Source organism: Lytechinus pictus, chromosome 19 (genome assembly GCF_037042905.1).
Source record: "Lytechinus pictus isolate F3 Inbred chromosome 19, Lp3.0, whole genome shotgun sequence".
Lineage (NCBI taxonomy): Eukaryota > Metazoa > Echinodermata > Echinoidea > Temnopleuroida > Toxopneustidae > Lytechinus > Lytechinus pictus.
In genome coordinates, this window is record NC_087263.1 from 11,897,728 (window position 1) to 11,924,290 (window position 26,563).

The 26,563-nt window shown below is 36.2% G+C and overlaps 2 protein-coding genes across 4 annotated transcripts; one reads left to right on the forward strand and one right to left on the reverse strand.

Moving 5' to 3' along the window:
* Positions 1 to 741: 741 nt before the first annotated feature.
* On the forward strand, positions 742 to 18,009 carry LOC129282756 (transmembrane prolyl 4-hydroxylase-like). The gene is made up of 10 exons (XM_054918619.2): positions 742 to 835; positions 2,213 to 2,472; positions 4,298 to 4,379; positions 4,719 to 5,217; positions 6,243 to 6,300; positions 11,820 to 11,935; positions 12,283 to 12,373; positions 13,561 to 13,690; positions 15,168 to 15,276; positions 17,022 to 18,009. Exons 1-10 carry the CDS (start codon positions 742 to 744, stop codon positions 17,197 to 17,199), a joined length of 1,617 nt encoding a protein of 538 aa, XP_054774594.2. The 3' UTR covers positions 17,200 to 18,009.
* LOC129282757 (uncharacterized) lies at positions 17,535 to 26,259 on the reverse strand. 3 transcript variants are annotated; one of them, XM_054918620.2, is made up of 8 exons: positions 26,046 to 26,259; positions 25,136 to 25,326; positions 24,071 to 24,244; positions 23,630 to 23,670; positions 21,861 to 22,028; positions 21,211 to 21,334; positions 19,813 to 20,007; positions 17,535 to 18,882 (listed from the first exon to the last, which is right to left on the reverse strand). In XM_054918620.2, the coding sequence occupies exons 2-8, from the start codon at positions 25,251 to 25,253 to the stop codon at positions 18,794 to 18,796; spliced, it is 909 nt and encodes a 302-aa protein (XP_054774595.2). In that variant the 5' UTR covers positions 25,254 to 25,326; positions 26,046 to 26,259; the 3' UTR covers positions 17,535 to 18,793. The 3 variants fall into 3 exon arrangements, with proteins under 3 accessions (XP_054774595.2, XP_063969957.1, XP_063969958.1); XM_064113887.1 differs by having other exon boundaries at positions 17,980 to 18,882; positions 25,136 to 25,422; positions 26,046 to 26,180; XM_064113888.1 differs by having other exon boundaries at positions 17,980 to 18,882; positions 25,136 to 25,422; positions 25,830 to 26,123.
* Positions 26,260 to 26,563: the final 304 nt, after the last annotated feature.

Sequence of the window (26,563 nt, forward strand, 5' to 3'; positions counted from 1 at the left end):
TTTTTGTTGAAATATGTAACGCCTTCATGGCTAAGTGCAAGCAGTCCTTAACAGTTACCTTTTCAACAGGTACCAGTTCAAAACGTATATTCAAATTTTCTGCTCGCGCTTTGCGCTCGCATTATTAATACTCATCCTTTTCATGATTTACAAAACATGAGTAGAGTGTCTCGTTCAGTAAATATTATTGGACTAAATCTCGAAATTTTACGCTCGCGCTTCGCGCTCGCATCAATTGTTTACTTATATACCTATTCTGCTTGAGTTTCAATTCTTTAGGTGAAAATGTCAAAAAAAAATTAGGTCGCGCTTCGCTCGCATTATTTGATTGTTAAATGCTACTTTAACAGGTATCTTTTCCATCAGTTTATTTCTGCTCGCGCTTTGCGCTTGTAGTTATTATTAAGTTGCATACACATCTTTTTCAGGATAACCACCATTGCCCAGAATGTTCAAATTTAAGGAAAAAATACATAAAATTTCCAAAAAAAATAGCTCACGCTTCGCGCTCGCATCATATAAATAAGGATTATGATACTATATATTAATTTATAAGAATAAAGCTAAGAAGTGACTAATGAGGACTACCCCTTCAAAGAAACAAACAAAAATCTTCTTCGAGCTGCCGATCGGGGAAAATATGGCTGAAACAAATTTCCGCCCCCCCCCCCCTATTGGCGAAGGCTGGATCCGCCCCTGTGTCCCCTCTACCTTTTGGGAGAGATTTCCGCCCCTGCTCACATGCCATGTATACCTGCGTTAATCGTGTTACAAAAGAGCTCTCACAACAGCTTCATTTACAACAAGAAAAACAGTCCAGAGATTACGCATCAAGGTATGTATTAATTTCAATTGTATTATTTAATAATCTACATGTACATGCATATTTTAAATTTCTTGAAAAGTTTATGTCAGCGCGGGGACGGTATTTTAAGCAAAGAAAATCCTGAAACTGGGGATTCAAAAGCAAAATGGATACTCCTCGCATTTGTTGTAAATGGTTTCGTATAGTCCTTTGTGTTTTATTAATTAATATTTTCAAACGTTTTGGAATCGAACTCACTAGATAGGCCTACTTCATTTCAGTTGGTATGATTAATTATAATTATGCGCAGGTGAAATTCATGTTCAATTGACTTTTAAAAGGGGAAATTCACCCTGACGATAAAAAGTAGTTTAATCTTTTGTTAGTAGTAAGAGAAATATTGTTGAAAGATTGACGAAACTCCATTAAATAGGGGAATTATGAATTATTACCGATTTGAATTCGTGGCGTCATATGGGAGCGGCCGCCACATAAACGTCCTGCAATAAATACGAGACTAATTTCTGTTTAGGGGTTCGTGGTTACTCATTTGCCGTATAGAATCAAACATGAAATGATGTGTCTGACAATACAATGCATTGTTGGTCAATTAACGTTACTTATATCATGTGTATTCTATTAAGTTTTACACCCCTTGCCATAATTGCATCAGATAGGCCTAAGAGTTTGAAATCTCATTAAACAAAGAGTGAGATTGAAAACCCAAGTCTAATCTTCGTTCTGGTTTAAGAAATGTCAGACGTTTTCTATAAAGCTAATAATCTTTTGTCAGAAGCCCTTAAACAAAGCAGCCTTTGTCGAAAATCGGTAAAAAAATAGTGTCGTCCAGGACTCACGACAAACAAGACAAGACAAACGACATATATATGTGCATTATGTGTCCGGTCCGAATCTTAAGACGATGTGCTGTCCCGGTCCACCAACTATCGACAATGACCTCTAATCTGTCCATTGTAATATGACAGGCATTTCAAGAGATTCTCAACGTTCCAAAAAGCGTCTGCAAAGTGGATGCTAAAATACGCCATTCTCTCTCAAACCTCTAATTAAGACCAAAATGTAATGGGATCGGGCTTCCCATAAAACTGCCAATGGAATTCTTTCCCATCAACTTTTGGAAATATTATCCAACCTTCCTGACTGATTCATAGACCGATTTTTGCATGCCTAGCTCAAATCTAAACTTTAATATTCTATGATGTTAGAATGTTTAAGGTCCTATCGACGATACCGTTTTCCATCCATTCTTTGCGCATAGAGACTTTATGGATTGTTATGCAATTTATCGGATTTATATTACTGAGAACTGTAAAATTTAAGAGCAAAGTTTGATTGAGGATTTGAGCTGTCTTTTTCTTTTTCTTGATTACTTTACTACATATTAAGCTCCAAGCGGAACTTGCAAAGGCCTTACATTAAACCAGACGACAAAAAGAAGAACACGAGCTGGAATCTACAAAAAAAAAACAATGATGGGAGTCCGTAAAAGACCTCTTATTGCTCTGTTGGCAGTTTTGTCCCTGTCAAGCTATCCACTGGTGCTATCACAAAATATGGAGACCAGGGAAAGTACCGCAGACGTTGGGGCTGTAGTAGAGGGCACAGGTTCAAATAGATTTAGACTATTCCAATACGATCCTGTTAAAGTGAGTACTCTTTTTTCTGCTCCTGTTGACGTAAGTTCCGTACACCTGTAGGAACTTGGAAATTCGGCTTCTTAGGAAATACCATTCAAACAGATTCCCCAAGATAATCTGAACATAATTATGGTAATAGGTACCTGACCTAATTCAACATGTTGTAAATATCTAGATGAGGCCTAATTTTCCAAAGTGCTGCACACTATTAAATGCTTCTAAAGTGTACGTAAAAAAATTAACTGACCTGCTAGATTATGCATGACAAACCACATATTAAAAGCAAAATTTTCATTATTTTTTCAAAGCACAAGAATGCTTTGCAGAATTTATGTGGTCACGGTCTTTTTCTGATGAATGTTCAAGTGCTGCGCTTAATATCAATCATCCTTAGACCAAGCCACATTTATCATGCTCAGTTCACAATAACAAAAATGTAGAGGTAACCAGTCCTGTGAACGCAATGGACCAGATTTGTCGTTTTACTCCGTTTTTGTTTTTTTACTGGGGGCGCCGTGGTCTAGTGGTTACCATGATGATGATGAACATCAACAGCATTTATATTGCGCCATATTTCTGTTAAAGCCATTCATAGGCGCAGGCTAAATCCAAGTAAGCTAATCACTACAGATCTGCTGAAATAAGTGAGTTTTGAGAGACGATTTGAAGAGTTCAGTGTTGTCATTTTCACGGAATAAAGAAGGGAGGGAGTTCCAGAGGCGTGGAGGAATAGATGAAAATGCACGGTCTACATATCCCTTTAAGTGTGCGATGGGTAGATGAAGAGTGACACCAGCACCAGATTGAGCGCAAGCCAGGACGTTCTATTAGGATAATCTGGGGGCCGTTTCATAAAGCTGTTCGTAAGTTAAGAGCGACTTAAAGAACGACTGGTGAATCTTTCTTACGCGCTAAACCATCGCCAATGAGAATATCATTTACCACAAGAAAGGATAACCAGTCGTTCTTAAAGTCGCTCTTAACTTACGAACAGCTTTATGAAACGGCCCCCTGGAGCTAAACAATGGACATCCTTGAAGTTCAGGATAACGATTTTGAATTCGATCCTGTACTTGATGTTGGTAACCAGTGCAATTCCGTGAAAACAGTGGTGATGTGGTCACATTTCTTCGTACCAGTTAGCAGGCGAGTAGCAGCATTCTGTACACACTGTAGTCTGTTCAGCATAGTGGAAAGAAGACCAGCGAATAGACTGTTGCAAAAGGGGCAGAAGTCAATCCTAGAGGTTATTAAGGAATGAATTAGGCTTTCTGCTGCAGAATGATTGAGTAGCAATCTTAGAGCCGATTTATTTCGTAGCTGGTAGTTGGTGACTTGGCATACCTTGGAAATATGCTTGTTCATCTTCATGATCTTCATACACTGGTCGCAGAAGACAGCCAGATTACGAGCATTTTCTGAACAGACACACTACAAACTTGAAGGGTTTTTTAGATTACGACTCTTGTCTTTCAATCAGGGGGGGGGTGGGTTCGATTCCAAGCCTTGGCTTGTTTTCCTTCAGCAAGAAATGTACGTGCTGCACTCTACCCAGGTGAGATGAATGGATACCCAGCATGGTTAATTCCTTGAATGCACTGAGCGCTGAAAGGCAGTTAGAGCTAAAGCCGGGGTAATATTGATAACAGCAACAATGCGCATCGGAATAGACTATTTCTAGATAGATGGGGCTACATAAATGCCTATTATTGCTATTATTATTGTGATCATTATCATTATTGAATTTGCAGTGAAGAATGCGAAACCGTTTAACTATAGTTCACCAGTGCATCCCATATTTATATTTAACAACATATCTTTCATTTTTACCTAGGTAGGACATATCAGATATATAGAGGTTTCTCCAGGACGATTTCTCCAGCTGAAAACCATCGCCGTCAAACCACCAGCATTTGGTAATTAACCAACATCGCTTTTAATTATTAATCAAAGGGAGAAAAGAAGTGGATGCCATAAACGAATTGAATGCTGCCAGCCAAGGTTTACCCGATCCTGTCATGTGTCATTTTTAAAATTAAGAGTAGGCCTACCAAGTAAATCTCACCTAATTTTAATTACGATTTTGGCCTTTGGCAATTTAGATCCCCATTTAATTATGTACATGAAATGCGATGCTTTCTATTCCACTATTGGAGCTATCACTACTAAAGTTGTATAGGTTTTAAAAAGTCCAACGCCTCGTTATGAATGAAAATCTTTTAAAAAAAAAGTCATCCGCTCTTTTTTTTCACCAGAAATTCCGAACTTCCTGTCCCCGGAGGAATGTGAACGAATAAAAGAGTTGGCACTGATTGCCGGTCTAGCCACCAGTACTACCGTCTACAAAGGTCTTAACAAGGTTGGCATTGACAAAAATAAGGTCAGTTACAACGCCGCAGTATGGAAACAGAAGCTGGCCAAGTGCGACAGCAACTCTGACAAGACACTAGACTCCGTTGAAGTACTGCGCTGTCTTCCAGGCTTGGATAAAGGGGAGGTTGTTCCCCCGAGTATGCTGCAGAATATGTACCTGAAGGTAAAGTTAGACCTGGATAGTGATGGGCTCATCGACGCGAAGGAGCTCTGGCTGATGAACCTTGAGAACAAGACGGTCGAGATCAAGGACTGGCTTACCCTCTGGAGGAAAGGGGAGGTAACTAAGGTAGAAGGAAGGGGACGGACTCGTATTAGCCAGAATACTTGGCTTGACTGGGCCACCACTACTGACCCTCTCGTAACACATCTCATAGACAGGTATAAAACTGGGCCCTGTTCCATAAAGACTTGTAATAATTCACAAGTTCTCTAACAAGTTCACTATCAGCCAATGAAATTGAATGATTTCAGTAACTTAAAAAAATTTATTGCAAATTTGCTATTATGATAAGTTGAATGAAATGGGCCCCTGAAGTATAAACTTGGTCCTGTTTCAAAAAGACTTGTAATAATTCACAAGTTCTCTAACAAGTTGAAAATCAGCCAATGAAAATGGAATGATTTCAGTAGCTTAGAACTGTTATTGCAAATTTTTATTATAGAACTTTTTTTATGAAATGGGGCCCCCAGAAGTCATTTTGAAATCTTGACAAGTGAGTCGATAAGTGATAATCCAACCCTCCTCCCTCCCATTATGATTTAAATGCATAACATATCATATTTACTGATCTTTCACACTTATACCATAGAGCTATTACAGAAAGGAAAAGCAGTTGGTGTCCCAAAATGACCACATCCCAAGGTGTTGTAATAAAGTCCTAGAGTTTGACGTATTAAAACACCAAAGAGTGTTAAAGTAAAGGTGTTGTCATAACACCCATTGATGATGGGTTCATATTTAACACCAGAATGGTTCTCTTTGTAAAACCGAATAACGCCACAGTTTTTGCTGTGTATATATATATAAGACTGCTGTGCAGTAGGTATATGACAATGACCATGATGACTGTCATTTCCATGAGAGGTCCAATGACATTTGCTCCGGCAACAATTGCTCCGCTCTTAATTCCACGCACGAATCGAATGACCATCTTCGACCTTAGGTTTAACACTATATACCCTACCCTGAACCTAACATAAAACCCTATTGCATCCCTATAACCCTACATCTTAGACGAATCCCGGAGCAATAGTCGCAGGAGCAAATTCCGTGTCACCCCACGAGAACATACTACTTTGCGTTGGACTAATATCCTACCTATAATCCGCCTTTCCTTCCTAACTGCTAATAATCTGATTAACGTTATGCTTCTTTTCCTTCACATTACTGCCTATTCTAATAGGGTTACAGCGCTCACAAAACTTGATCGTAATATCATTTTATCGAGTGATGAATTTCAGGTTTGAAAATCACCATACACATTTTTGTAGTATATTTCTTTGTTGGTGGATGGACTTGTCTTGGTTTGCATGATAGAATTATTGAAATAACAGAACAGTTCATGCGGTTTTACCATATACTTGGTCTGCAAAAATAATTTTAAAACTTTTGCTGGGTTTTCAACGAGCAAACTTTAAAAGGAATTAGTCTCAAACGATCGCATGAGGAATAAAAAAATCCAACTGAAGGCACAGACGAAAGTAAAAAATTCATCTTCCTTCTCCAATTTTTCCTTGATTCTTTCCATCAAACCTTTTTTTAATTCATTGTTGATACAATGATCGCATATTGGTTGGTTCCATGAGGGCGATTTTTCCCCCTGATATTACTTTGAAATAATTGTAGAATCGCATGCATGTAGAGTAGACGCTTGGGAAAGTATTGCGGTGGTGCTGGAATTCCATCTTGAATGTCTTCAAAATTTGTTATATGGGTCTACTTTTTTTGCTTCATGAATGACCATTGTCATTAGTATATAAAATGGAGTTATGAGGACGACATAATGAAAAACAATTCACTAAGAAGTCAGATATTTCAACATTTTCTTCGTGCTACTGTATAAAGCATACATGCAATAAACATAATTCATGAGTTTAAGCAAAGATTGAGCGCTCGTTTTTGCTGTTGTCATCATTACACTGTTAAACCTGACACAAGTTGGTGTCCCTCTAGCACCACGTAGTGTTAAAATTACACCCTAGAGACTGAACATAACACCGAAGAGTGTTAAAGTAACAGCAAAGGTGTTATACCCTACTAGAAAGAACACAGTGTTTTTATGAGGCGCCGAATGTACCATTATTATATAGAACAATTATTTGTTATATAATCATTATTTATTAAATAATAACTATTATTTATATATAATTTACATTTTATTTGTAAATAACTACTATTATATAAAATATCATTTCTAATTATTTATATATAATTCCAAGTAATACTTCATTATTTGTAAATAATAATAGTTCGACATTCCATTATTTATAAATAATGATTATTTGTTTTTCATTATTTATAAATAATGATTATTTGTTTTTCATTATTTATAAATAATGATTATTTGTTTTTCATTATTTATAAATAATGATTATTTGTTTTTCATTATTTATAAATAATGATTATTTGTTTTTCATTATTTATAAATAATGATTATTTGTTTTTCATTATTTACAAATAATGATTATTTGTTTTTCATTATTTATAAATAATTATTATTTGTTTTTCATTATTTATAAATAATTTGTTGAGTTTTCCATTATTTATAAATAATGATTATTTGTTAAATAATGAAAACGTCTACTTCATTATTTATAAATAATTTTTTCGAGTGCACCATTATTCTCATTATTTATAAATAATCATTATTTAATGTTCGAGTTTTCCATTATTTATAAATAAAGATTATTTGTTAAATAATGAAATATCTACTTCATTATTTATAAATAATAATTTTGTTTCAATATCCCATTATTTATAAATAATCATTATTTATAAACAATTTTTACAGTTTGCCATTATATACAAATAATCATTATTTATATACAAATAACCATTATTTATTAAATAATGCCATTATTTATTAAATAATGCCATTATTTATTAAATAATGCCATTATTTATTAAATAATGGAAAACTCGCTATAACATGCAAATGTGGGACCGCCCATTATATGAATATTCATGATGCGATTTCCTTTTTCGTGATTTTTCTTCACAAATTTTTGTCCATTTCCTCTTCATAATGACATTTCTTGAAGCAATTTTCTAGGGATATGGTCTGATTGTAATATTCTTCATTTTCTATATAACTTCGTCTTCGTAGAAATATCAAAAAGTGTAATTTTATACGATTTTTCCTACAGTTCACAATCCCCATAGGCGCGCGTGTACGGTAGGGACAACCGGTGAATCGACGGAGTGCTCTTCATCGAAATACTACGTTGGTTGGTCCCCGGAAGTGGCGGGCGGAATTTAGCCCGAATCCTCGATGGAAGTCGATCAAGTGCATATGAGCTGAGAGAGTGAAATATCAGTGTACTTGTACAGGCCCTTCTACTTTTTATAAATATTTCTTGTTGCTTTTTTTGTTAAGTTAATTTTTCCTGGTGTAGAGATAAGTTTCAGTTCTAATAATGCACTTCAAATACATTTTGGAGTGTCTGTTTGAGGCGTTTGGGGCGATTTCACCCTGGCCCCAAAATGCTCGCAACGACAATACGGGGGCATGATGACCCCTAAATTTTTAAAAACTTATTTTTCTATTGAAAATTATCACAAAATTCACCAAAAGTGTGCACGAAAGCCTTCGTATTTCACTTTTAAAACTCCGAAAAGTGCCCAAATGACAAGCTTGGTCGCTTCGCTGTGTCGCTTTCAACTTGAGAACGTTTACACGTCTGCTCCCCCCCCCCCCTCCTCCGAAAGAAATTCTGTATACGGCCATGCTCTAAAGAGCCTGGCACATTGATTTATGTATACTTTCATTTTCATTATTTTTATCTCATTATCAACATGGCCTTACGCAGAATTTTTTCCAGGGGGGCCGGGGCCGGAGCATGACGCGCGTAAACTTTCTCATAAAAATCTTGAGAAAGCGAAGCGACCAAGCTTGTCATTTGAGCTTGGTCGCGTCGCTGTCTCGCTTTCAAGATTTTTTTGAGAAACTTTACGCGCGTCCTAGCTGCCCCCCCCCCCCCCCCCCCGGTAAAAATTCTGTGTAAGGCCATGATGATAATGTGATAAAAATAATGAAAATGAAAAGTACATATAAATCAATGTGCCATATGCTCTTTTGAGCATGGCTGTTCACAGAATTTCTTTCGGGGGGTGGGGGCAGACGCGTGTAAACGTTCTCAAGTTGAAAGCGAGACAGCGAAGCGACAAAGCTTGTCATTTGGGCTTGGTCCCGTGGCTGTCTCGCTTTCAAGATTTTTTTGAGAAAGTTTACGCGCGTCATGCTCCGGCCCCGGCCCCCCTGGAAAAAATTCTGTGTAAGGCCATGTTGATAATGAGATAAAAATAATGAAAATGAAAGTATACATAAATCAATGTGCCAGGCTCTTTAGAGCATGGCCGTATACAGAATTTCTTTCGGAGGAGGGGGGGGGGGAGCAGACGCGTAAACGTTCTCAAGTTGAAAGCGACACAGCGAAGCGACCAAGCTTGTCATTTGGGCACTTTTCGGAGTTTTAAAAGTGAAATACGAAGGCTTTCGTGCACACTTTTGGTGAATTTTGTGATAATTTTCAATAGAAAAATAAGTTTTTAAAAATTTAGGGGTCATCATGCCCCCGTATTGTCGTTGCGAGCATTTTGGGGCCAGGGTGAAATCGCCCCAAATGCCTCAAACAGACACTCCAAAATGTATTTGAAGTGCATTATTAGAACTGAAACTTATCTCTACACCAGGAAAAATTAACTTAACAAAAAAAGCAACAAGAAATATTTATAAAAAGTAGAAGGGCCTGTACAAGTACACTGATATTTCACTCTCTCAGCTCATATGCACTTGATCGACTTCCATCGAGGATTCGGGCTAAATTCCGCCCGCCACTTCCGGGGACCAACCAACGTAGTATTTCGATGAAGAGCACTCCGTCGATTCACCGGTTGTCCCTACCGTACACGCGCGCCTATGGGGATTGTGAACTGTAGGAAAAATCGTATAAAATTACACTTTTTGATATTTCTACGAAGACGAAGTTATATAGAAAATGAAGAATATTACAATCAGACCATATCCCTAGAAAATTGCTTCAAGAAATGTCATTATGAAGAGGAAATGGACAAAAATTTGTGAAGAAAAATCACGAAAAAGGAAATCGCATCATGAATATTCATATAATGGGCGGTCCCACATTTGCATGTTATAGCGAGTTTTCCATTATTTAATAAATAATGGCATTATTTAATAAATAATGGCATTATTTAATAAATAATGGCATTATTTAATAAATAATGGTTATTTGTATATAAATAATGATTATTTGTATATAATGGCAAACTGTAAAAATTGTTTATAAATAATGATTATTTATAAATAATGGGATATTGAAACAAAATTATTATTTATAAATAATGAAGTAGATATTTCATTATTTAACAAATAATCTTTATTTATAAATAATGGAAAACTCGAACATTAAATAATGATTATTTATAAATAATGAGAATAATGGTGCACTCGAAAAAATTATTTATAAATAATGAAGTAGACGTTTTCATTATTTAACAAATAATCATTATTTATAAATAATGGAAAACTCAACAAATTATTTATAAATAATGAAAAACAAATAATCATTATTTATAAATAATGAAAAACAAATAATCATTATTTGTAAATAATGAAAAACAAATAATCATTATTTATAAATAATGAAAAACAAATAATCATTATTTATAAATAATGAAAAACAAATAATCATTATTTATAAATAATGAAAAACAAATAATCATTATTTATAAATAATGAAAAACAAATAATCATTATTTATAAATAATGAAAAACAAATAATCATTATTTATAAATAATGGAATGTCGAACTATTATTATTTACAAATAATGAAGTATTACTTGGAATTATATATAAATAATTAGAAATGATATTTTATATAATAGTAGTTATTTACAAATAAAATGTAAATTATATATAAATAATAGTTATTATTTAATAAATAATGATTATATAACAAATAATTGTTCTATATAATAATGGTACATTCGGCGCCTCATATGTTTTACAGTGTGGAACACAATGTGAAATCACCTTCTGATAAATTTGTGCATTTTAACAGTGTAAATCACATGTTCACATAGTCCACTATATGAACACACTGTGAACAGTCACACTGTCAAAGTGTCCGCAGTGTGAGCATATCTTACACTTTGAGCATTTTAACAGTGTAAATAATATTTTCACATGAGTCCACTATGTGATCACACTGTGAGACACTGTTCTTTCCAGCAGGGTAGCATCAACAGGGCCCCGTCTCACAAACAGTTGTGATTGATCCAATCAATCGCAACTATGAAAAGCCAGTAAAGTCAACATATAAAATGCATGTTTTGCATAACTCTAGATATGAATGTATATCCATAAATTCATTGATTTCTTGACAATGTGGTGTGATCGCCTTTGTTTGCAAAGGACATTTTGCTAATTTCCTGTAGACACTGATGGATTTCCATAGAGTTACGATTGATTGGATCAATCGTAACTTTTTGTAAGACGGGGTCCTGGGGCCCGTTGCAGAAAGAGTTGCAATCAATCGCAACTCCAAAAATCATGCGCAACTTGATTTTCAACCAATCAACAGCGCGCATTTTTCACTTGCGATTGATTTTTTGACTTGCGTTTAAACGCAACTCTTTCTGCAACGGGCCCCTGGAGTAACTATATTCCACTCCATGCACAGCGGTTAACTCTACAGTTTTTGCAGTGTGTACATATATGATATATTCTTTTCATTGCAGGTAGTTCATTATCATTCCGGAGGATACTACCACGCACATTACGATAGCAATAAGATAGATGAGAAAATAGAATGTGCCCACATCACTCAGGGTGAAAATCAAAAAAGAATGTGCAGGTATTTACATGGTATTTTAATGCCACTCATCTGTGTATTCACCATTTTCATTTCATTTTTGTGGGTTTTTTTTATCAGTATAGGGCAGTTTTCATTATCTTATCATCTAATATTTAATGAAAAGAGCACTGGATTTGCACAGAAGTAATCACACCTTATCATGTGTTTAGATGGAAAGGAAATCCTTTTGGAGATACCGTCTATCCATTTATTCTATCAATCAAAAGGTGTTTTATTTCGTGATTATTCGATCACTCTTGAACTGTTAATAACACTCTACAACGACTGAGCTGTAACGTGTGGCGTGACATGACAGTATCATTTTTTTTCTCTACTCTTCTTTTCAGATTCATGACAATTCTGTATTATCTACAAGACACTGAAGGCGGAGGTGAAACAGCGTTCCCTTTGGCCGAGTTTGAGAACATATCTAAGGAAGTAAATTAATCCGAAATCTTTTCTCGTCTGTTTATTGTTATCTCCATAATAGTGTATCTTGTATTTGTAGTTGGGAGAGAGTGAGGCAGAACAGCAGATCTTTGGAATAAATTAGACATGTTGTCGATTATCTATAGCCTATTGATCTGCCTCACCCCCCCCCCCCCCCCAATTATTCTTATAACTTGAATGATTCATAATATGCAATACAAAGATATATTTCATAAATCATTATTGGACAGCATTTTCAAACATTAAACCTGGCATAAATATACCATACAACATACAAAATGTTTCGGCGCGTTTCGCGCGCAAATATTTTAGACATTTTTTTTTCTTCAACTTTTGCGCCCCAACCCCCTCCAATCCCATAAATGGATCGACGCAACTGCACAGAGGCTACCTCCCCAATTGATCGCAGCTGTACAAATTTCTTCATTATATCCTGTTCCCAAGGGAACAAGATAAATATTCATACTAAATTCGGTTTTATTCAACAATTCTCATCAAAAAGTCCGAAGCCTAGACTAACAATGTGAGTTTACAATAAAAAATACATAACAGAGAAAATAAATAAATACATAACATGCAGTGACCATTAAAGAAGAAACAATATATTATGTTTAAAATGCATTAATAGTATAACAAGAAATTGAATGATTTAATTTATATATTAAAAAAAACGCAGGTGAGGAGAAAGAAAGGGGGCAAGCATGGCAAAAGTAAGCATGTGCAAAGGTGACAATAGAGAGGGGGATGTAGCAAAAATAAAGGAAAGAGGGGAAAAACAGAGAAGCAAGTGACATGATGGCGATCATAATAAACGAGTGGGAAAGAGCAAAAGGGAGATAGAGAGGAGGGAGAAAGACAGAAAGAGAGAAATAGAAAGGTCAGACAGAATCTGAAAGAAGGACATCATATCTAATCATAAGTTACATAAGTAAACAAGATAGAGAAATGATAATTCTTATGATCACAAAAAACAACGTTCTAAGGAGAATCCATCTCAGGTCAAAGGTCATGTGAAAAGAACAGGAAATGCAAGGAATGGGTGAAAGTTTGAAACCAATCGGACTGAAATGAAGTATAACGGAGTTTGGTCACTCTTACAGGGTCTTCTGAATTAATGGATAAGGTAACGTAAATCCGATATCTAATTTAATTTCAAATGTCTTTTTCATTGCTAGTATTTAACCCAGAAGAACTTGGGCTATGACTACGGTGACTTAAACACCAACTGTTATAAGAATCTCCACGTAAAACCAGAATACGGAAAAGCGATCATGTGGTATAACCATCATATCGATGAAGAAACAGGTTTGCATACTTCACCCTATATTGCATTTGTAAACAAATTATACAGATCATTAAGAACATCAGGAATTATTATTATTATCATCGTTATTATTATTACCACGACCACTACTATTATTATTAATATCATTCGTGTTATTATTCTCATTATTATATTATTATAATTATTGTTATTATCCTCATCATCATTATTAAAATTATTATTATTGATATTATATCTATTGTTGTTGTTGTTGAAATTATTATCATCATTTTAATCAGTATTATTGTTATCATTTTTATTATTATTTATTTTTATTATTATCATTATCACACGGCCGGGGCGTAGCCGAGGACGTTTTTAACTGTTTGCATAACGATTCCCGAATAGTATTCATGGTATTAGGCCCATGTTATTTTCTTAAAATGGAATTATGACATCTTTAGTGTATATCACCTTTTCACATGAAAAACGAGATTTTTTTGTTCATACGTTATCTATAAAATTGATTTGAGGGGGATCCTGAAAGTCCCGGGCGAGTGAGGCGAGCGAATATAGCCATGCATGCTTAAAATGAAAATCTAATTTGGTGATAGATTTTGACATAATATTTTGAAAATAACCTCACGTCTTACCCCTGTTCTGTTCTTTTCTTTCCCCCCCCCCTCGTAATTTTCCTTGGTCCAGGAAATTCGGGGGCGCCAAAATCTCCCATCTCGGTCCCATTTCATAAAAAGCTGTATGATAGCAATAGACCAATTCGTAGTTACTCATGGACAATTTTCGGTCAAATGACCTTTCATTTCTTTCATTATGATAGGCAGATTTCAAAGCAAAATATTACGTAAGCTTGCCTTACATAGCAGGATGAAGAAATTGAATAGACCAGGTGACTAGAATAGCACACCAATGAACACTTTATGAAGGTATTTGTTGCATTCCTTCTTTGAATGCATATCATAGCATGTTGCACAATGTACTTGGCAAACTGTGAAAACCAGTCGTTCGTGGACGCGTTGTTGTTTTTCGTGGATGTAAATGAAAACCACAATTCAAAAGAATATATGAATAATCAAGACATCAAAGTTGGTGCTTATCTCATTAGATTTTAAACCACCATGTCACTTTAGTACAAATGACCTTCCTCTGATCATGCGTATAATCTTTTGATCATGCGCAGAAAGGAACTACGAACTGGCTTATTCTTGCTTGAATGACAACAGTGAAAATTCCGATTCTTGATTGGCTCTTTCGATGAAAGTTGATATTCCAGCAAAAGTTGCTATCATAATTATTCATAGAAATTGTTCTATGAAATGGGACCTTGTACTTCTGTTATCCACGACTTCTCTCGTTTCCTTTCTCTTTTTTGTTGTTTTTACTCTTGATTTCTTCACTTAACTAATAAATTAGAAAGTCAAGAAAGCGAGATAAACTGCTAAATCATCACATATTCTGACACTTTTTTGCCTGATTGATTTTTTATAATGTCTGTTGCAGGTTGGCTATCGTCTCGAAATAATTACTCTTTACACGGTGGATGTGCTGTTACAAAGGGAACGAAATGGATTGCAAATAATTGGATTACTGTCGATAATGCGTATGAAAGGTATTGACTTATTAATAAGGATATCATATGTTTAATATCTATGTGTCGTATGTGTTGGATTATCATTAAAAACGCAAATGACGTGAATTGATGGGCATTTTGTAGTTACATTATTCTTAAATAACTAAATTATCAGGGAAGTATTAATACTCAGTATTCCTTGGCATGACTAGTTTGTCTAAGGTCAACAGTTATTTATCAGTTATTGAACATGTTGAAATAGCTTGTCCCATTTGAGTAGGCTAATCTGTATAACCTTGTCATCATATAATTGCTCTTTTCTGTTACTAATGATAATATATATATATATACTTATTGTTGCGCATAGCAGATAACAGTAGTGCTACAACTAACTCTACGCTTATCACCCTGGCTTTAGACCTGGAAGCCTTTACGATCCGCAAGCACTTCAAATAAATTCCTGCCCGGTTGCAATTTCCCGCACCTGGGTTGAGTGAAGCACAATGTGGACCAATATCTTGCCGTAGGAAATCACGACGTGGCTGGGACTCGAACCCACCACCCTTTTCCAAACCCTATTTGAAAGACTAATCCTCTTGGTCACGATAGGCGGTGCTGCACCATCCCGAGTTTGCTCAATCTCGAGATTTTAGCCCGATCAGCCCTCTTCGCGATTAATCTCGAGATTCAAGAAACCCCGTCTGCACCATCCCACGAGGAGCTATATCTGCTCGAGCGAGGCAACAAGCCCGATATTCCGGGCATGCGCACTTTCGGATCTTGGAGTTTCAACGGCCCGCGCTTTTGAATAACTTCCCGCGATATGCAAGCAATGAACTCCTTTCACTAGTACTTTCGCCGAATTCAACCGGTGTTATGCAACAATCCTTTCAGCTCAGCGAGTGAAGAAGTGATGTATTCTTCGTGAAATATGATGGCGGAGTAGGAGGCAACGACAGAGAGAGAGAGAGGGAGAAGGAGGAAAGAAATGCTATTTGCTCACATTTTGCGAAGGAATAAGACAACACTGCTGTCAGTGTTGTTATTGAATATGACCATCGTCGATGCGATGAGCGCCTCCCCCTTCGGTCTGGTCTCTCCCGGGGTCTCTCCCAAAATCCATTCACTGGTGGGGACACCATCGTTGCTTATGAACGCTATTCGCATGTATAAAGTTGACTTTCGCACGTGTTTATGTTTTGACCAAGGCGGAAGTGGAACAACGCGAATTGCATTATGGACTAACGTCATGAATAAATTACCCCGAGTCCAATCTCGAGTGCGTCTGCACCGACGAATTAGCGGGATAATTCGTAAAATAGCGCGCTATTTTGCAAATAAACCCGAGTTGACTTGGGATTGCAATCTCGAGATTAATCCTACGAACTAGCGCGATAATTGCGTCTGCACCGCCAACTATCTCGAGATTTTTCAGATCGGGATAATTTGCCGGATCAGAAATAGCGCGCTAATTTGAAACTTCGGGATGGTGCAGACGGCCCTCATGCTCCACATGGCCACCAGCCTAATCCACTTGGCCAGGCGTAAATATTCACATCTGGATGGTACGCGCGTTAAAACCTAGTCTGAATTGCAGCCTACTCATGCCTTGTGTACTGAAGGCCCTCCAGCAAGTATTGTATGTGCTAGTCTTGTGTATGTGCCTGCAGACTAGTTACAACCCAAGATAGTATAACAACAAAGGTGTTCCGCGTATTTTATAGTCGAGATTAGCTTCAACAATATTCTGTGTAACTCATTTATCTTTCTTCTTTAATTGCCAGGCAAATGGAATTCCAGGCACGTGTATTGCAACCAAAGAAAGATGGATCAGTGAAATCAGAAAACGACCACGCCTCTAATCGGGCAAACGAAAATGTTATCTCTCCCAAACTACGAAGCACGCCCTCAAGCGACAAGGTCGAGAGCGATACTCTTTCTGAGGGACACACTGAATTGTAATGCATTCCTTTAATCATGTACGTTTTACTTTATCATGAAGCATTAGTGTGACCAAATTTAGGTTCTGGTTCACTCTCTTTACAGTAGTCTTCAGGGGCCGCGGGACGGTTTTGAAAGTGGGGGGGGGGGGGCTGAGCCAAAAAGTGGCGGGGCTGACCATGCAAAAAATCAGTCAGATGGTAATTTTTACGTTTTTGTACACGGTTTGGGAAAAAGGAGGATGCTGAACCCCATCCAACCCCCCCCCCCCCATTTCCGCGGCCTCTGGTCTCGTCTTTATTTAAGAAACCTTTTGTTCTTTTAAATTTTAAGTTGACGTTGTATTGTCTTTTTCTGAATGAATATTATTGCAGTGTGGTGTGGTGACTTTTTTTTCAATTGTTGAAATCATTTACAAGCAGATCATTTTAAGACTGATTTTCTGTAGGCAATCAATGCCCAGGTACACGCCGGATGGCAATGGGATTGTAGTTCATGCTATAGGAGAATCTAGTATTGTAGGAGAAACGCTTTATGGTCTCAAAAAATTAAATTTGTAATATTTACATTGACCGAGATAGATGAATTTTGTTACATTGGAGTTTTGATACCTAAGAAAAATGGGAACCTTGGTAGAAAATAGGAAGCTGGTGATTACGACGAAGGTCTGGATGGAAATGATGTTCTGTCTCGTATTCGTAAGACACTTGTACATTCAATAAATACAGAATTTATTACTCCTTCCCAAATCATTTAACGCATTTAAATCGATTTGATTTTATTCTCTTTTTAATTCTTATTCAAGTATAATGTCAATATAAATTCACGGTGAAAACCAAACTACTTCTTATCCTTTTTTTTATTTCATTAGTACACCTCATAACACCACAATACTATGTAATACTGAGATGTTAAAAAAAGTACGTCAATTGGTGTCTCGAGAGCAATAGGAGATTGAACATGGCACCACGAGGAGTTTACGAGATTGTTTGCCTCAGGTTGCCACATTTTGCACCAATGCATCCATCGTGGGAAACTTTAAAGCATCAATTTATACACAGCAAACATGTGGTTATAACTGATTTACACGGACAACACTACTGTAGTATTAAATTTACAGTGTTAATTCGACTCCTATTGGTGTTTTTACAGCACCTTTGGTCGTGGCTTTAGCAGCGTGTAGTGTTTTGCTCAAAATCTAAGGTGTAAAGTTAACACCTCGGGGTATGGCCCTCAGGGGACACCAACTGGTGTCAGTTTTAACACCCAATCATTTCAGTGTAGTTACCCGATTAAACGCACTAATTAAGTTGAAAACAAAACACGTACGCCATACACAGGTATACATGTTTATGATAGAAATCGAGGAAATCTTTTTTATATACAACTTATTGCACGTCACTATGTAAGCGAGGACTTGTGTGTAAGTAGGAATCCCGTGGGTGAAAAGAAAATTGTACAATTGAGGACATCTATTCTATACGGGTAATTATACCTCTATATAAAATAGGACGTACTTCGGGACCGTATAGTTGCATTGTCTTTGTACCGAAGACGTCCTCGGATTAATGTGTGATGTCCTCGTTTTCCAACAAAGGTATGTGCTTACGCACATCTATTCGGCATGTAGTAGAAAGAGAGATAAGAGGGGGTATATTATTACCTCTAGCGATGCACGCACCAACGGTTTTCCAAGACCTTTCCCTGTAAATAATGTTAAGAATAAATTGTTCATTACAAGGGAGTACTATCCACAGTACGGCAATAGAATTATCATGAAGTAAAAACCCATGTACCCTGCCTCCTTAATACTCAGTTTTCCCCTATTTCCTATTTTTTGTTTTTACTGTATTCGCAGTTTTTTAAGGGATAAATATGACAATTTATTCACTGAAAACTTTTAACATATTTTTCGTTACTCTTAGATGAGAACGACGTCTTTGCGACAAAACAGTTTTCTACCCCTCCTCTTCTGTAAATTCCTTGATCCGTACCGGACAGGGTGTAAAACATTCGCACCAAAGATAATCTACCCAAGCTGTAACAGATTTCTTGTCAGGGGGGGGGGCTAAAAGACATTTCTATTTGAAATCTAGTCAGAAGAACTGATTTATTTCTTTATGGCCACAATTTTATTCATCTTCAATAGAAACTAGTAATTTTTCTTCAAAAGAATTGCTACCAAATGTTTCGCTGATAAAGTATTGACTAAAATCTTATCAAATTCATTTCAGAGTTTAAATTTGGAAATTGTTAGCAACTATCGGAATATGAGACAATGACAAGAGGGATAAGAGCTAAATTTATTACAGCTTGACGTCGCGATAAATGACTGCGAGTCTGCGACGTAATACTGAACATGCCCCCCCAATAAAAATAATAATAGTAATTATAATAATTATAATCATTATTATTATAAAATAAATAAATAAATGAATAAAATAAAATAAAATAAATGAATGATAAATAATTGTAATAAATAATTCAATTAATTAATAAAAAAAGTAAAATATTTTCAAAAATGATTTTAAAAAATTGGGCTTGTGGTTCAATATCAAAAATTGCTTCGACTAGAGGGGAATGTCAGAGATATAGAAGGTCGAATACCAGAGGTTCACCTGCAGATGTATATACCTGTGTGTTGGGGTGATATATACAACCCTTGCAGCCAGTATGTGTCTCCTCTCAGGGTATGGTACATCTTGGTATACAGTATACAGCCGACGATGTCGGGACGGACTTCATTCTCCTCGTCATCGACGCGACGTCGATGTTCTACGACTATTGCACCATATGGGGGATCGTCCAGTCCTCCATCATGCGAGAATACTGAAAGTTGGATTTTAGGAAGTATCATGTTTTGATGGACGTGGGGATGCTGTGTACGGGGTTACACATTTGGCAGCATCCTTTAAATCATGGTTGTATGCTAAAATGTACACTGTTAGAAAATTTATAAAATAAAAGAAGTTCCTGCAGCAGTCTCGAGAACACCTGTAATCTAACCAGATTGCGTAATCTTACAGGAAATTGGTATTTGGTGTATAGAACCTTACAAATTTCCCTTAATAAAACACCTTTTTCCCCTATTTAAACAGACCTGTTCTGTTAAATTGTATAAAAATTCCTGTTTTATGAATTTAAAGAATGATTATGTTATTGCTTTCTGCAAAATCTTCTCTTTGTTCTGTAAAATCAGGTTTTTTTAACAGTGTAGAGATTTGGCCTACATCCCCTTCGTTTTGTGTCAATTTTTTTCTGAGTAAAATCACCTATATTTTTATATATTAAAACCATTTTTTTCTGCTTGGCAATTTTTTTAAAATCAAAATCACATACATTCTGGAGTTAAACTATTTGGGGGACAGGGGTTGCTTGTTTACAAATCCAGAGCCCCTCTTTAAAAATACTTCCCAGGCCACTGAGAAAAAAAGCTACATAAAATATTTTACTTGATTCCCCACAAAATATATCACATTACTCTTGACGTATTCTTGAAAGAAACAGTAGGCCTAATGACAAATGTTGATTTAGTTAAAATTAATTCGTAAATCCAAATAGTCTAGTGTATAACAAATATCTGGGTTCATGTTGCGTATTGAAATATGAACTATGTAGATTGCGGTAGACCTTCATAATGAGAAATCGCAAACATTGTAGATGAGAAATGATCAAAATAATTGTTGGTTTGTGGTTGATTTTAAAATCAAACAAAATCTCAAAACATGTCATCATAATCAGCCCTGGAGAGTGGGCGGGATCACACATTTAGAATGCGTTATCAAAATTCTTCTATAAATAACCTTTTCGTGACATTTAGTTTTACTCCTGCAGATATTTCGTTCTATCGATCACAATTCTTTGTAACACATGATAAAACAGGGTACAAAAACATTAAATGATAATCACGGACTGTGTGAGCACTTATATGTATTTTCCGATTATTAGAGAATTAAATGTTATTTTATTTTGTTTACATAGGGGATTACAGTACTATGTTCATGGTTTGGCATAATGTTACAGTATGATTACCTTCTTTGGTAAAGTTTGCAGGTCGATGCTCCTCTATTTTCTCAAACTTCATCAGCTCATTGCATAAATCATAAACATCGTCAAGATCTTTAAAACTTCCCTCTCGGACCACATAATCATCATTCTGAAAAAATAGTACAAATAGTCAAAGAAAGAGATGGGAACATACGCGGAAGAGAGAGAGAGAGAAATACATTAATTGATTTTATTGAGAATGTATGAAAAAAGCAAATTCAAATGAAATAGGGATGGGGGAGAAGAGGGCCAGAAAAGAGAAAAAAAAATAAAGCAGATGTGCATAAGCGGGAAGCGATATTACTTCATGAAAAAATAAATGAAGGCAAAAGGCGTGAAAGAGAGGTTACTTAGAAACACACTGTATACCGGAATTCGTCGTAAATGAGGTGTCCCACAAGGTTCCCTCATGGGACCCTTTTCATACAACTTGCAAACATGTTTTTGACAACTTAAATTCTCATTTCATTTCAAGGTCAAAAAGATACATTATTAGATGAGGATCAAGTAAATGCATTTTGTCTGATGTGCGAAAGGAAATACATTTGGTTTCATCCCTTGACAAATTGTGAACTTTAAATCAATGTGTAATATGACATTTTCTGTATTTTCAGAAGAAAAAAAAAATTTCTTACCGAAAATTCTGGTGTTGTCGAGGGATTCGCCATGAACCACAAATCACTCGCACCTGACGGCAAGGTGGCCATATCTATCAATCCTTCGGCCTCCAAAGCCGAATCAAATGTGTGGTCTTTCCCACATACACTCCCCATCATAAAATGAGTGCCCTTTTCTGCAGTAACCTGGAATGAGTCATAAGAAAGTATTAGTCGAAACGAACGCAGAGGGCGTCAACACTTACGCAACACTGCAAATTGTTGACACCCTCCACGTTCGTTGGCCAGGGGTTACGTACAGTTAGGACGAGTGCCATCGATTATTTATTTGAATAGCATGTAATCATTCATTTTTTTTTTCTTTCTTTATCCATTAGAAGCATTATTTGATTCATTTTTCTGTTTATGTATCTATTCCGTTTCTTCAGGGGAAACGCCCCTTTCTCTTATTTTATTTTTACTTATTCTGAATTTCGCCGTGGAGACGTTTTGTCGCCAGGACCAAGGGCGGAAATCTTTCCCCAAAGGTAGCGGGACCAGGGGCTGGAAACAAAAAGTTATAACCCCAAATGTAAGGTCTTTTGACCAAAATAAATTTGAAAAGCAAAAAAGAGGTTATCACCCCAAATGAAAGGTCATTTCGACCAAAAGAAATCTGACAAGCAAAAAAAGTAAGGTTATCACCCAAAAAGTAAGGTCATCTCATCCAAAAAACATCTTTTATTTCGATTTTGAAAGATGTATTTCTTTCCATCATAAAATACCAAAAATAGTAGGGGGACATTTGATATTGTAATCCCCCCTACTATTTTAGGAAGGGGGACGCAACCCCCTGTCCCCTGTGATTTCCGCCCATGACTCTTATAGAGCGAGGAAACTGAAATATTAATCAATGACCACAAATGGAATGTTACATTTTATTGAGAGAGAAAAAAAGAGAACAAAAAAAAAGTTAGTATTATGAGTAGTATTATGATACACATATTTTCTCAACAACAAGAAAATGAAATTATCTTGTCCCTCTCTCTCTCTTTCTCTCTCTCTCCCATCTTCCGTAATACCTAGTACCCACTTACGATTCGCGCCACTATGTGATCTTACTCGTAGAGTAATCGTAGTGATCATGTCTGGTCGTATCAGATCGTGACAGATCAATCGGGGAAATCGTACTGATCGATGAAAACTTTGAATGGTTAAAAAATTATCGCGATCAGTCACGAAAGGCCAATCGTGGCTTTCGTGAAGGATCGCGCGACAGTGGGAACGGGGTACATGTACAACTTACGAAAAGTCTGTTTCGCGTCATTTTCGCAGGGGTACTGCTGCAATGATGTAATGCGTCTTGTCATTGCAGCTTTCACGCAGTTCCCGTTTTGACTGTGGCGCATGCTGCTTGCAGGAGCCCTGAAAAGACTCTTGCACCGGCCCAAGGGGCGGATCCAGGATTTTCCAAAGAGGGGGAGGACACATTTCCCCGAGTAAAAAAAAATGACAAGCAAAAAAAAAGAGGGTCTTCACTTTCAAAGGGGGGGCACACTTCTGTCATGTTTGTTTTAACTGCATTTTTGCATTACAAATTTCAATCCTGCCTCTCAAAAAGGGGGCATTGGGTTCCCCCTCCCCCCTGGATCCGCCAGTGCACCGGCCTGTCTATGTTATATATTTATAAACCATATCATATGATTGGTCCGATTGGATGGATGGAAAATAGGTTTACCATGTCTATCCTCCACAATTTTTAAACTTCGAATGAATTTCTGTCATAACTTTTAAGGAATAAAACAAACCTTCTTAAGCATCTTGAGTAACATTTGCTGGAGTCCATGGTCTGGTGATAAACATAATAAATGATTATCATAATAATAATATGAATAGGCCTAGTAATGTTGATAATTACAATTTTGAAGATAATATTGATAATAATATTGAATAATGATATTGATAATAATTTTGATGAAAAAGAGTATTTTCATAATAATTTAAAATTTATGAGAAGACGACCTTAGGGTGGCCACTTGTTTTTGATGGCGATGATGATTATTATTGAACCTCCAACAGAGGTAAATCGAGAAGACCTATATAACCCGGGCGTCTCCTTATGACATTTTCCCTACATTTTTGTGTTTCTATTTTTTCTGGGTCTTCTCCTTTCTTTTCTCAAAAAAAAATTGGTGTTTGCCCTCCTGCCCCAACAAAGCACCAGCATATTGCTAGACGATAATACTTACCCCTGTGAGACGGTTTCACATAGCAGCAATGTATAAAACCAGCTGTACCGACTACGTAATTGTAGGGGAAAGAAATAAAGGCACATCCGATGATCTCAGTTTTATTTTCTGCCTCATCTGTAACCTCTGTGATGATTGCTGTAAAAAGCTCACGTTCGTAATGGTCGATGAAGGCTGTTGCGGGAAATAATTAAGAAGTGTATACCGTGTACGTTTGAATTGGATGAATAAAAACAAAATGAAGATAAAGAAATTAATCTTTTTTTTATTTAAGGAGAATGAAACCACAGGAACAACTTAACAATGAAAGAATAACAAAAGTTGACAAAGTGGACAAAGAAGGAAATTGTGAGCGATTGATTGTCTAAATCACTAATGACGTGGACATCCTTACGGTAAATTATCGGAAGTTGTGTGACATCGATCATAAAGTCTGTTAGAATTGCCTATGATGTCACACAACTCTACCCCTTGGACAATGGAAATATTATATTCCCAAACATCTATTTTTTGGCTCATTCTAATGATAGACAAACAATAATTCATTTATGATATGATGTGAAACTGTATTACATATTACACCTGGGCCCCGTCTGAATACAGAGTTGCGATTGAACAGATAATCTTAAACTATATGTAAAATCCAACTATATCATATTTTTTTCCAGGAAATTTGCATAATATCCTTTCTAAACAAATAGAAGCACACTGAATTTTCAAGAAAACAGTGAATGCATGGATATACAGCACATCTAGAAAATGTTTTGAAGAATCATGCATTTGATATATTGACGTTGCTGGCTTTCCATAGTTGTGGTTGATCTGATCAATTGTAACTCTTTGTACGACGGGACCCAGGTTTTCAATCATCTTTAAAAATATCGTGCATGAATGTTCTACCAAATACATGTACATAATGCTTCAAGCAATATTACCCCTGTCATATTTGACTCCGAATCCTCTTTGTGTTTTATTTTTAGGTTTGATTGATTTCAAATCCTATACAGATTTAAATCATAGTCAACCAAACCATTTCCTGCTATTGATACCTAGATATGAACTTACCTTGCTTTGAATTCGTGAATTCTTTCTCTAAACCCTGTTCGACGACGTACTCATTGAGGAGATCGTAAACAGTCGATATATCATTCGTTGTCGCTACACGGCAGCTATATCGGCCCATTTTCAATCCTTATGATGAACCAAGCCTTTTGTCTTTTTTTTTGCCTTGGCACGACCGAATGATCAGTCTTTGACTGTTGAAGGTAAATAATGCTATGTCATTCAATTTCAAATAAACGATCGGATCCTAGCAGTGGTGGCACCAAGTGGGGAACGAATAAACAGCCCACCTAATGATTATTCACAAAGGCATGCCTAGAACTGTTTCACCGGAATAATAAAACAACTATAAAATTCAATAACTTTGTTATTTGTTATCCGATTTCGATCAAATTTTCAAAAATTTTATCTGTGAATTTTACTCTTTTTATTGAGATATAAACATTTCCAGCCTTTGGTTACAAGCGAATTTGACACGTTGACTCTTAAATTCCAAAGGAACGTTATGAGGCGTAAGCACAGTTTGACACTCTCTAACATTGTCTCATATTCATCCATTCCTGCAGAAATGCTTAACAAAAAGATACCACATAGTTTTACATAATTAATTCTTTCAAAATAAAGATTGACGATTTTGCTCGTCATAAATAATTTTTGAAAGGTAGTAAGAATGGCTTAGATGTATTTTTGTACTCACCCAGTAGTTTAGAAAGGGCGCATCAATGCATAGCAGAAGGTACGTTATTCGAGGAAATGATCAATTAGCATACATAGGTAGTGTCATGGTTACTTCTAGTACAACATGTACAACAAACAGATTTATTTTCACATTGGATATTAGCAAGATTTATTTTCAAATAACTAATAACTTTGAAAGGCTCCCTCCCCCCAAAAAAATAATAATACCCTTTACCTGTTGCACTTGAATACTTTAAAATATTGCACCTTCCTTCCAAAATCTGCCTGCGAGTATCCTGTACATTTTCCCGACGGAGACATAGGGCGTCATAGCTATTATAAGCATGACCATAACACACGTTTTACGATTCATGTTCAAAACGGACTTTGTCCATATTGTTTCTGCAAAGTACATACGTGTACTTATCTTTTTAGACGGTAAACAGTATGGCTGCCGAACCCTTTCAGGACCATGATCATTACAATATTGTAGGGTTTTCAAGGAATATAGTAAAAGATAGGGGAGCGTATATACCAAACGACGATTTGTGTGAGTGTGAGTGTATTTGGATGTGTATTGGGGAGGGTGGGGGTGTGTGATTTTCTTTTTTCTTTTTACTAGTTCTTTTCAATTTCCCCTTCTCTTGTATCAAAACGATTTGCAGGTTTTTCTTTCTGTATCCTATTTCGCGAAAAATTAAACGTTCATATGCATATTTATATATATTATGTTTGTTTACGTATGCATGGTAT